General features: G+C 39.7%; 1 protein-coding gene across 2 annotated transcripts in view; it reads left to right on the top strand.

Annotated features, from left to right (window-relative positions):
* BTBD9 (BTB domain containing 9) overlaps positions 1 to 12,479 on the top strand; it is a 410,407-nt gene that overhangs the window by 45,663 nt on the left and 352,265 nt on the right. For both annotated transcript variants that reach the window (XM_055330427.1, XM_055330425.1), the window contains exon 4: positions 875 to 1,139. In XM_055330427.1, coding sequence (XP_055186402.1) covers positions 875 to 1,139 — 265 coding nt within the window. The remainder of the gene's footprint in view (positions 1 to 874; positions 1,140 to 12,479) is intronic.

Raw genomic sequence — 12,479 nt, 5'->3', positions numbered from 1 at the left:
TGATGACTGTCAGGTTTTTTGTGGTGTTGCGTACTATTTTTTCATTTTGTATTTCTCCCACAGAGAGGTGCAACTAATAATTTGTTATTATGAGAGAGAAAATTCATACAGGAGATTTCCTGTGTCATTGGCCCTACCAGTACCTCAAATCAGCGCTAGGGCAACAAGGGAGAAAAAGGAACTTATACAAGAGGATGTCATTTTAAGTCATCCTCTCCACCCACCCCCACCACCCCCACTGCTGCCAGCTGGCTCAAAAATAAAGTCTTTTCCTTAGATCTCTCTCTGAACTCTGGTCTCTTCTTTCCCTTTTTGTGTTCCTCCTAGGACCTGAATATTTTCAAATGAAAAAAACCTATTTGAAAAGCTACATATTTTGGCTTGAGTGTAAACCATGATTTTGACTATCCTACTTAATTTTTTGGAAGCAAGGGTCTTTGAGGGTTGCACCAGTGTTACTGGAGATGAGTCTAGAAATCTGAGAATCAAAAATATGGGAGTGCAATAATATTGTGAAACAAAAGATGTCGAATTTTAAATACTGAATGTATCCTACTGACTTATAAATTTAAACTCTCCTGAAGAACCTGCATGGAATGACAGCTCCTCATGTTGCCATTTTTCTTCTTGTTTTATTGAAGATAGGTGCAGATATGTTAGAAAGACTAGACATTTGATGTAGTGGTACAAGATGCCCATGGCTATTCATGGAGCCCTGGTGGGCAAGAGAGTATATGGCACAAAGATTAAAGAAAGAAGATGGTCAAAGAGTTGTTGAGATATAAGTGATACTTGCAGTTCTGTGAGGTTTTGCTGATTGATTGGATATATGGCTGAGCTCCATAATAAATGGATTTTTTTTTATCCTTTTCAGACAGCACTTTTAAACATCGTATTAAGAGATTCATTTGCAGCTCCTGAGAAAGATATTTTTCTAGCTTTGTTAAATTGGTGTAAGCACAATTCAAAGGAGAATCATGCTGAAATCATGCAGGCTGTGCGTTTGCCTCTGATGAGCCTCACTGAACTGCTGAACGTTGTGAGGCCTTCAGGACTGTTGTCTCCTGATGCTATTCTGGATGCTATTAAAGTTCGATCAGAGAGCCGGGATATGGACCTCAATTACAGAGGCATGCTCAGTAAGTACCTGTTTACCCTAATCTCAGGAAAAGTTTTCTCCCTCACCTGACAGTCTGAGCTACAAAATGAACTACAAAACTCTAGTTGCAGGTGTATGTGATATGTGTGGGTCTAAGAACATAGAGCTCTGCTTCCTCTTGTTTTCCTCTTAATTCCCTCAGAGACCGTTGAGTCTTCATAGACCCCAACATTGGTATTTCTTGCCAGGCCTAGACAGATTTATTCAGCTGTGTGCTAGAATATCAGAAATAGACACTCTGCTGAAAAGCTTCTTCTCTGCTGAGACCTTTCCTGCCTTCCTCCATCAAATTAGCCTTGAGTCCATGCTCTGTTCCTATTCCGTGTACTGTGAATGTGGAGATTCTAAATGACAGTAATAGCTACCACTTGTGTTACATATCCAACACTTATGTGATTGTTCTTATTGATAAAAACAATGGCAGTTAGGAGGTATTTATAAAGTGTTTGTATTATCAGTAACAGTTCTACATGATCACTTAATTCTCACAACAACTTATTTTTACAATGAGGAAACTGAATCACAGAGAGATTACACAGAAAGATTCTGAGCAGAGAAGCAGACCTGTGTAGCTAGGCTGTGTAATGAACCACCACACTACACTGCATAAATACAAAATACAGTCTCCTCTGATCCTTTTAATATACTTGTGGAAATAAGACCTACTCCCGTGAAAAGTTAAGTAGGACCATGTTTAAGGTGAGCGCATGCTATGAATCTCGAAGGAGGATACAGCTTGGAAGAACTGAGGGAGATTTCATGGAGATCAGGAAGCCTGAGGTGAATCCTGGCCTTAGATATGAGGGTCTTCAGGGTGGAGTGTGTTTCAAGGGGAGGACTGGTTGCGTTTGACAGACAAGGTAGTGCGTTTAAAGGCCTGGGAACAGAAGAAGTGGATGAGAGCAGAGGGGCTCGCCTTGATAAACAATGTATATAAAGGTCAACTCAGGCAAAATCGTGGAAGTCTTCCAACCAGCTTGGGATTTTGCTGATGCACAATGAGAAGCTGATTTTCAAAAGTGAGAGATGTGTGAGTCTGATGATGGTCTTGAAAGTTTGATCTATGGTGCTACGCTTGATGATTTGGAATAAGGAAAACTGGTTTGGGGAGACCAGTGAGGAGGGTGTTTGATCTGCACAAAGTTGATATAACCGTAAACTAGATTGGTAGTAGGGAAAAGGGAAAGTACATATGTATAAGGGAGATATTATTCTGAAAATTAGATCTTGATGATTTATGGGATTTAAATTTAAGAATTAAGTTTAGGAGGAAGTTACCTTATTTTTTCAAATCCAAGAAACCGGAAGTTCTCAAGTGCCATTGTTTTATTTGCCACTAAGAAAGGAAACAGTATTGCCAGTTAAATCATAACACACCATCATGTCTATATCCCAGTTTCAGAAATGTTAAAATTTGAAAAAAATATGTATCTTAGAATTAATGAAATGTAGTAGTTCTGAAGATGCTGAGCTTAATTTAAGACTGAGTTTGAGGGTTTCTGGAACATCTAAGTACTAAGTCCTGTCTCATGTTAGTCATTTCCCTGAGTCATCTTTTCCTTGACCATGCTCAGACATTCTCTTAAATACTGATTGATCTTAAGTAGGTGTCCTTAGTCTGGATTTCTCTTCTGACTCATAAGATTTAGATTTCTTTTCTTTACTTTTTTTAAAAGATTTTATTTATTTATTCACGAGAGACACAGAGAGAGAGAGAGGCAGAGACACAGGCAGAGAGAGAAAGCAGGCTTCATGCAGGGAGCCCAATGTGGGACTCGATCCCAGGTGTCCAGGATCATGCCCTGGGCTAAAGGCAGGTGCCAAACCGCTGAGCTACCCAGGCATCCCTAGATTTCTTTTCTTTTCTTTTTTTTTCCCCTAGATTTCTTTTCAAAGCATTTCCTCACTCCTGCAAAAATATCCCAAGCCTATCCCTGTAACGAATTTAGTTATAGGGCCCTGCCAACACCTCAAATCAAAGCCAGGGCAACAAGGGAGAAAGAGGAAATTATATGAGAGGATCAGACAATGATGACTTAGAAATTCTAAAATACAATTTTACTCATCTTGTTACTTCTCCCCCTCCACTGTCCCACTCTTTATCCAAGACTACCCTCAACTAGGACCCCTCTTTAGCACCTCCGATCTCCTCCCAGACGTCTCTCGAGCTGTTCCCTCTAGCTGCCATATTATTTCTCTACTGCTTTTCATTCTAATTCACACACTGGATGGTCAATACATTGTATTTACTATCTTTTCAAACCGATGCCTAACTCCCTGTTTACCCAAGCTTCTGCTCAGACAACTCACCAACCGACCATAATTTATATGCCAAAGTTTTCTCTCAGTCCTCATTTTCTGATCTTTCAGCATCCTTAGATACCAGTGACCACCTTCTCTGTATAGAAGTTCTCTCCTCAGTTGGCTTCAATAACCCTTCTTTTCACTGGATATAGAAGAAAAAGTATTGGTTTTGGAACTAAAGAAGTTTGACTTCAAATCCTGAATGAGTCACTTGCTAGTTGTGTGACTTGATACTAAGTTCCATAAGGAATTATACTTTTAGTCCTACTAAAAAGTCCCCATCAAGTTTCCTAATATTTTTATGAGAATTTAAATAATGTATGCAAATAATGTCTGTAAACTCAATCTAGGAAACCATTGTTATCATTATTTGTGTTCTTCCTCACCTCTGTCAGTCTGTAGGAATTACTGCATTGGTCATAGAAGCATGTGTGTGAATTAGAATGAAAGGCAGTAGAGAAATACTATGACAGCTAGAGGAACAGCTCGAGAGAGGTCTGGGAGGAGATCGGAGGTGCTAGAGAGGGGTCCTAGTTGAGGGTAGTCTTGGATAAAGAGTGGGACAGTGGAGGGGGAGAAGTAACAAGATGAATAAAATTGTATTTTAGAATTTCTAAGTCATCATTGTCTGATCCTCTCATATAAGTTCCTTTTTCTCCCTTGTTGCCCTGGCTTTGATTTTGAGGTGTTGGCAGGGCCCTATAAATGAATTTGTTACAGGGATAGGCTTGGGACACTTTTGCAGGACTGAGGAGATGCTTTGGACACTTTACATAGTTGGTGGTAGCTTAGAATTGACCAGCTGGTCAATGTAAGTGTCAGACTTGGGTTATAATGAAGCCATGAGACTACTGTGAAAGGAAGTACTCAACAAGCTGAGGCACACTCAGTTCTGGATGATATATTTACATAATTATTACTTATAAATGTTAAATTTTTCATTTGGGATAAATCAGTGGGATCTTGAGGAAGAAATTATACAGATATTTGGGAATCTTTAACTTCTAAACTTGAGAAATGATTAAACAACAGGCTGGTTTTCTGACTTTTTACCTATATGGATAGCAAAATCAGCAATATTAACACCAAGGATGCATATCACTTTCCTATAAGCTCCTTAAAAAATAGGTTATTCTCTAAGTAAATGTTATCCAAATATACCATTATTTTCTTTTATTACGTTTCTTCACTGTTAAGAAAACGTAGTCTAAAACTTTAGAAGTTGAGGCACCTGGGTGGCTTAGTCGATGAAGTGTCTGCCTTCCCCTCTGGTCATGATCTCAGGGTCCTGGGATTGAGGCCTGCATTCAGCTCTAGCTCCCTGCTCAGCTGGGTCTACTTTACCCTCTCCCTCTGGCCCTTCCTCTCCCCCTGCTCTTGCTTGCTCCCTCGATCCCCCCTCCCTCTTTCCCTCCCTCCCTCCCTCTCTCCCTGTCTCACAAATAAATAAAATCTTAAAAAAATAAAATTTCAGAAGTCTTCCTAGACTGTTCTGGAAGGATAGTTATGCTTATTTTGAAACTGTTGACCAAATTTGTTTGTTCTCCCCTGGGTATAGCGTCTATGTCTTTGGGACTTTTCATGAACTGTGGTGAGGTTCTCTCCTGGACTGGGGACTGCACAGATACTAATGCTTTTTCTTTTGAGTTGATTAGTATTGGTTACTGGGGGTTCAATTCTTAGAGCTGCATATCCTGAGGATTTTAACCAAATTACAGCAATTTTTCTCCTCCTTAAAAAAAAGGGGGATACAAAGGATATATTTTTTAAAGATTTTATTTATTTATTCATGAGAGACACCAAGAAAGAGGCAGAGACACAGGCAGAGGGAGAAGCAGGCTCCCTGTGGGGAGCCTAATGCATAACTCAGTCCCAGGATCCCAGGATCAAGCCCTGAGCAGAAGGCAGCTGAACTGCAGAGCCACCCAGGCACCACCCCTCCAAAGGATATTTTTAACTTAACAGTTATGATTAGTCTTTCTGGGGAGATGGTTTTGGCTAGTTTTGTACACACACCTGGGGAAAGGAATTATCTCTTAATGAAATTATTTTTTTTCCTTAGAATATTTCAACTACCTGCACTCAAACCATTCCCTTAATGCTTAGTTTGTCATAACTATTGAGGTATTATTTCTGCCTTGAAAGTGGTTTTTCTGATCAGACTGGATTATACTTATTTTGTGTGTCTCAGATTTTATTTTACTTTATATTTTTAAAAGATTTTATTTATTTATTCATGAGAGACACAGAGAGAGAGGCAGAGAAATAGGCAGAGGTAGAAGCAGGCTCCCTGTGGGAAGCCTGATGTCGAACTTGATCCCGTACCCCAGGATCACGCCCTGAGCCAAAGACAGATGCTTAGCCCCTGAGCCACCCAGATGACTTGTACGTGTCTAAGATTCTAGACTTTAGGAAAGAGGACCATAATTATTATTGAGGAAATAATAATAAGAGGAAATAATAATTTATTATTTCTTCATGTTTATAGCAGGGAGCATATCACAACTTCCATTCTCAAGATTTCACTTTTTAAAACATTTTATTTATTTATTTGAGAGAGAGAGAAGAAGCACAAGCCAATGGAAGCGCAGAGGGAGAGAGAGTCTCAAGCAGACTTACTGCTGAGCATGGAGCCCAGTGCAGGGCTTGAGCTCGGGACCTGAGTCAAAGCCAAGAGTCAGCTACTCAACCGACTGAGCCACCCAGCTACCCCTGAAACTTAATACTTTAAAACTTTTTGACTTATATTTTATTTATCTCTCCAACTACAGTTTATAGTATCTTCATTGGTAAACTAGGGGCTTCACAAGGAATCCCTCCTGAGTATTCCTCAGTGGAGGCATTTTATGTCCGATATGTACTTGTCTATGTGAGATGATGAGCTGCTGGAGGCTGAGTCCACTGCAGTCCAGCACACAAGACAGCTTAGGAGTTTTCTATTCTTTAAATAATAAATAGGATGAAGGTTCCATTCAGCTCTTAGAAGTTTTCATTCTGTGATCTTTATAAGTAACTTGCCTAAAGTTACTGAGTGAAATCAATGCCTGAGCTGGAACCAAAGTGCTGATCTGACTCATGAGGCCAGTGCTCTTCAGTAGAGTCTCCTGCCTGGAATATTTTCTGTTTCTGTTTTGTGTTTGGTGTGTTTGAGCACCAGTACTGTTAAATGTGGAGAGGAAGCCTGTGGAGAGTGGAGATAATGGGGAGAGTTGGAAGACAGGAGTGTCAAGGAAGCCATTTGTAATGCTGTGTTTGTTGGAAGGGAGCAGCCACACGTTTTTCAGGGAAGTCAGGTTGGGGAGTACAAAATGATATGGGGTACAGAATTAGGTAAAGAGATTGCAGTAGGCAGAGAACTGAGTGTGGCTCCAAATGTTACCCATCATGAGTGGACAACTATCTCAGCCTAGATGGTAATCTTAGGCTGAGATAGTTCAGTAAAGATAGTTCAGTAAAGAACTACTAGAAAGTTCAGTAAAGGATAATTAAGAACATAACACAATTAAAAACTCAAGATAATTAGCCTAACAGCACTCAGATTTTGGCACTGTTTCCCTAGCGGCAGGTCTTATTCATTTTCTTTGTTTTTCTAATAATTGGCTTGTTTCTGCCTAGCTGTGGAACTTCAAAGCTTAATTTTTTTCATGTTTGTAAAATGCATCCAAAATTACAAACGTAAGGAAAACTTTTGTTATCTGCTATGTTGTTTAATCCCTAACACCCTATATTCTTTGAGAGCTCTTTTCTCTACTGATAAAATTATAGAAGGTAAGAATATTTGTGGTTTGAGGTATTTTACTATGACTTGAATTTTCTCATGATCGCTTTTCTTTTTAAATTCTTAAATGTAACTATAGGTTTTGCATATGCGTGCACACACACACACACATGCACAAATACCTGGAGTTGGATTTTTATCCCATGAGACACTCAGATTATGGTCACCATGGGAGAATTTCCACTTGTGTAAATGTTTCCCATTTTAAAGTAAAAGATACTTTCAGGGGATCTGTATCAAGAATAGTTAGAAAAGTTCTCAAGCACTCTTGAAATAAACTTCAAAAGAAGACTTTAGACTTGTAGCAATTTCATTTCTATTTTAGACTTTTAGTTATAGTCACTTGAAACCTTTGTGCCTAGTGTTTTATTCTGAGCTTGATAAATTTTAGAGATGAAGGAGCTTATATTTAGAGAAAATCAAAGGGTAGCAACACTTTCTAAATTCTGAAAGCTTGAGTTCCTCCCTTTTCGGCGTGGTCTTGACTAATGGTGTCAGAACTGTTGGAGGTGGTTCCAGTGGTCTTCAACAACAGGCTTCAGACCCCCACATTTTACACCCAGCAATAAAGGAACAGATCTCTTTTTACCAAGGTGTACACATTGTTGACACTGAAAAGTGCAAATTGGAAGTTTTTGTTTGCTTTATAAAGTGCTTCATCTCTAGATTGGAGGCTGCAGGAGGGGAGGACCCATTTCTGTTTCATTCTCTCAAGTATTTCTGTGGTATCTGGTACAGATTGAATCCTCTGTAAATGGTTTTTGGCTGAATGCTTTATACTTACAGGGTACTGTAGCATGTATTATTTGTGGTACGATCTTTACAGTAATGCAGTGGGTGGGTTGGACACAACATTATTTGTAGATGAGAAAACAGATTCTGATTCAAAGGCACTGAGGGGTCTCACTCAGGGCCAGTGGGTGGTGGAGCCCAAGTCTTCTCACTTTAAATACAACTTTGTTTGTTTTTATGTTATATCAGTCTCTGTTTTGTTTTGTTCTTAATTTTTATTTATTTTATTATTTATGATAGTCACACACACACACAGAGAGAGAGAGAGGCAGAGACACAGGCAGAAGGAGAAGCAGGCTCCATGCACCGGGAGCCTGACGTGGGATTCGATCCGGGTCTCCAGGATCGCGCCCTGGGCCAAAGGCAGGCGCCAAACCGCTGCGCCACCCAGGGATCCCAGTATATCAGACACTGTTTTTTCCCTCTGAGTCTCAGGCCACCTTACAGGGAAGGGATTAGAGAGAGGGATAAATATGGTCTTCCCGTCAAAAATCCTTATGAGAGAGGTGGCAGGCAGGGCTCCTGGAGGCAGACTACCAAGTTCTAATCGTAGCTCTGTCACTGGCGGGCTCTGTGACCTTAGGAACCAAAGTCTGTCCGGCTTTTCTCTGCCCTTACTTCCCCATCTGTGAAATGGACACATAATGGTATTTCACGCAAAGAGTTATAAGGAGTGAATCAAAGGAATTAATAAGGTTTGTTAAATAAGTGAGAAATAAATATGAAGAATATGTATGATTACCATGAACTAATAGAACTCAGGAAGTTATAAACCTGTATGAAAAGTGCAGAAGAGGTTGAGCATGACTAGGTTTCATTTGCTTTTTTTTTTTCTGAGTTGCCTTAGCCTTTTCCAAGTTAAATAGTCCCACGCACCCCCCATTTGTCACCTGCATTATTGTCATCTTTGTTATCACTCTCTTTACCTGGCTTCATCTGAAAATTATATATATTTATATATATATATATGTATATATATATATAAAATTTTCAATGTAATGAAAATTATATATAATTTTCAATGTAATATATAATTTTATTATTTTAATATAAAAATAATATAAAATATTAAAATAATTATTTTAATATAATATTTTATATTATATATATAATTTTATATATATATATAGAGAGAGAGCGCGAGCATGTGCGTGTGCGACCGGGGGTGCAGGAAAGAGAGAAAATCCTAAGCAGGCTCTGTGGCCAGCACAGAGCCTGATGCAGGGCTCAGTCTCACAACCCTGAGATCACAACCTGAGCCAAAATCAAAAGGCAGACAATCAACTGAGCCACCCAGGCATCCCTGAAAAAAAAATTTTTTAAACCCACATTTTCAAAGAAATATACGGTGATGAGTTACTTACCCCCTTTCCCTAAGAGCCTTATTATAGCGTGCACTGTTCCCTATTCAGATCACATAGTCAAGATGTATATGTACTGTGAGAATTCAGCATTTATTTATAGTCTGTAAACTTGCTTAGTTCTCTTATTATTGTGTGTTTTTTAGTATATAACTTTGTAATCATACTGATAAATTATTTTTTAGAGCTTACTATGTGCTTTGCAAGTATCATCTCATTTAACCCTTCCAACAAGTAAGCGAAAACACTTGGGGCTAGGGATTGCCCTCTTGAGAAACTGAAGTTCAGAGAAGATAACTTCCCCAAAGTGGTTTGCCTGGTTAAAGGTGTCGCCACTATTTGAACTCTGACTCTGAAGATCAAGCTCTTCACATCTGCTAAAGCTGCCACCTGTCCCTCCACGGGGAGTGTCAGTTAGAACGTTGGTACCTAGAGGACAAGCTCCAGATCTGTGAAGCAAGCTTTGCAAGGAGGACTTCAGAGTTCCAGGAACAATTAACACTTAATAAATCTAGTGTGGGAAGGGGGAGGGAGTTTAATTAGAACCATAACATTGATTTTGATGACAGACTGAATTGTCAGTTGTAAAAATGCTCAAGTGAAGTAAAAATACACCTTTTACACAAATTGTTTTTTAGCTAGATTAACTTCTTTTTTTTTTTTAATTTTTATTTACTAATGATAGTCACACACAGAGAGAGAGGCAGAGACACAGGCAGAGGGAGAAGCAGGCTCCATGCACCAGGAGCCCGACGTGGGATTCGATCCCGGGTCTCCAGGATCGCGCCCTGGGCCAAAGGAAGGCGCCAAACCGCTGCGCCACCCAGGGATCCCCTAGATTAACTTCTTGAGTATTATCTGTGTATGGTCCATGTCCAGCCACTCTAGTATATGTATTATAATGTGTCTTATGTTGCTTTATCAGAGATCTTTTTTTTTAATAAATTTATTTTTTATTGGTGTTCAATTTACCAACATACAGAATAACACCCAGTGCTCATCCCGTCAAGTGCCCCCCTCAGTGCCCATCACCCAGTCACCCCCACCCCCCGCCCTCCTCCCCTTCCACCACCCCTGGTTCGTTTCTCAGAGTTAGGAGTCTTTATGTTCTGTCTCCCTTTCTGATATTTCCCACACATTTCTTCTCCCTTCCATTCTATTCCCTTTCACTATTATTTATATTCCCCAAATGAATGAGAACATATAATGTTTGTCCTTCTCCGATTGACTTACTTCACTCAGCATAATACCCTCCAGTTCCATCCACGTTGAAGCAAATGGTGGGTATTTGTCGTTTCTAATGGCTAAGTAATATTCCATTGTATACATAGACCACATCTTTATCCATTCATCTTTCGATGGACACCGAGGCTCCTTCCACAGTTTGGCTATTGTGGACATTGCTGCTAGAAACATCGGGGTGCAGGTATCCCGGCGTTTCATTGCATCTGAATCTTTGGGGTAAATCCCCAACGGTGCAATTGCTGGGTCGTAGGGCAGGTCTATTTTTAACTCTTTGAGGAACCTCCACACAGTTTTCCAGAGTGGCTGCACCAGTTCACATTCCCACCAACAGTGTAAGAGGGTTCCCTTTTCTCCGCATCCTCTCCAACATTTGTGGTTTCCTGCCTTGTTAATTCTCCCCATTCTCACTGGTGTGAGGTGGTATCTCATTGTGGTTTTGATTTGTATTTCCCTGCTGGCAAGTGATGCAGAGCATTTTATCATGTGCATGTTGGCCATGTCTATGTCTTCCTCTGTGAGATTTCTCTTCATGTCTTTTGCCCATTTCATGCTTGGATTGTTTGTTTGGTGTTGAGTTTAATAAGTTCTTTATAGATCTTGGAAACTAGCCCTTTATCTGATACGTCATTTGCAAATATCTTCTCCCATTCTGTAAGTTGTCTTTGAGTTTTGTGGACTGTATCCTTTGCTGTGCAAAAGCTTCTTATCTTGATGAAGTCCCAATAGTTCATTTTTGCTTTTGTTTCTTTTGCCTTCGTGGATGTATCTTGCAAGAAGTTACTGTGGCTGAGATCAAAAAGGGTGTTGCCTGTGTTCTCCTCTAGGATTTTGATGGAATCTTGTCTCACATTTGGATCTTTCATCCATTTTGAGTTTATCTTTGTGTATGGTGCAAGAGAGTGGTCTAGTTTCATTCTTCAGCATGTGGATGTCCAATTTTCCCAGCACCATTTATTGAAGAGACTGTCTTTCTTCCAGTGGATAGTCTTTCCTCTATCGAATATTAGTTGACCATAAAGTTCAGGGTCCACTTCTGGGTTCTCTATTCTGTTCCATTGATCTATGTGTCTGTTTTTGTGCCAGTACCACACTGTCTTGATGACCACAGCTTTGTAGTACAACCTGAAATCTGGCATTGTGATGCCCCCAGATATGGTTTTCTTTTTTAAAATTCCCCTGGCTATTCGGGGTCTTTTCTGATTCCACACAAATCTTAAAATAATTTGTTCTAACTCTCTGAAGAAAGTCCATGGTATTTTGATAGGGATTGCATTAAACGTGTAAATTGCCCTGGGTAACATTGACATTTTCACAATATTAATTCTGCCAATCCATGAGCATGGAATATTTTTCCATCTCTTTGTGTCTTCCTCAATTTCTTTCAGAAGCGTTCTATAGTTTTTAGGGTATAGATCCTTTACCTCTTTGGTTAGGTTTATTCCTAGGTATCTTATGCTTTTGGGTGCAATTGTAAATGGGATTGACTCCTTAATTTCTCTTTCTTCAGTCTCATTGTTAGTGTATAGAAATGCCACTGATTTCTGGGCATTGATTTTGTATTCTGTCACGCTACCAAATTGCTGTATGAGTTCTAGCAATCTTGGGGTGGAGGCTTTTGGGTTTTCTATGTAGAGTATCATGTCATCGGCGAAGAGGGAGAGTTTGACTTCTTCTTTGCCAATTTGAATGCCTTTAATGTCTTTTTGTTGTCTGATTGCTGAGGCTAGGACTTCAATACTATGTTGAATAGCAGTGGTGAGAGTGGACATCCCTGTCTTGTTCCTGATCTTAGGGGAAAAGCTCCCAGTGCTTCCCCATTGAGAATGATATTTGCTGTGGA

The sequence above is a fragment of the Nyctereutes procyonoides genome, unplaced genomic scaffold (assembly GCF_905146905.1).
Source record: "Nyctereutes procyonoides isolate TBG_1078 unplaced genomic scaffold, NYPRO_anot_genome, whole genome shotgun sequence".
NCBI classification, from domain to species: Eukaryota; Metazoa; Chordata; class Mammalia; order Carnivora; family Canidae; genus Nyctereutes; species Nyctereutes procyonoides.
Note: the sequence above shows the minus strand (reverse complement) of the source record. Positions and strands in the feature narration are given on the sequence as shown.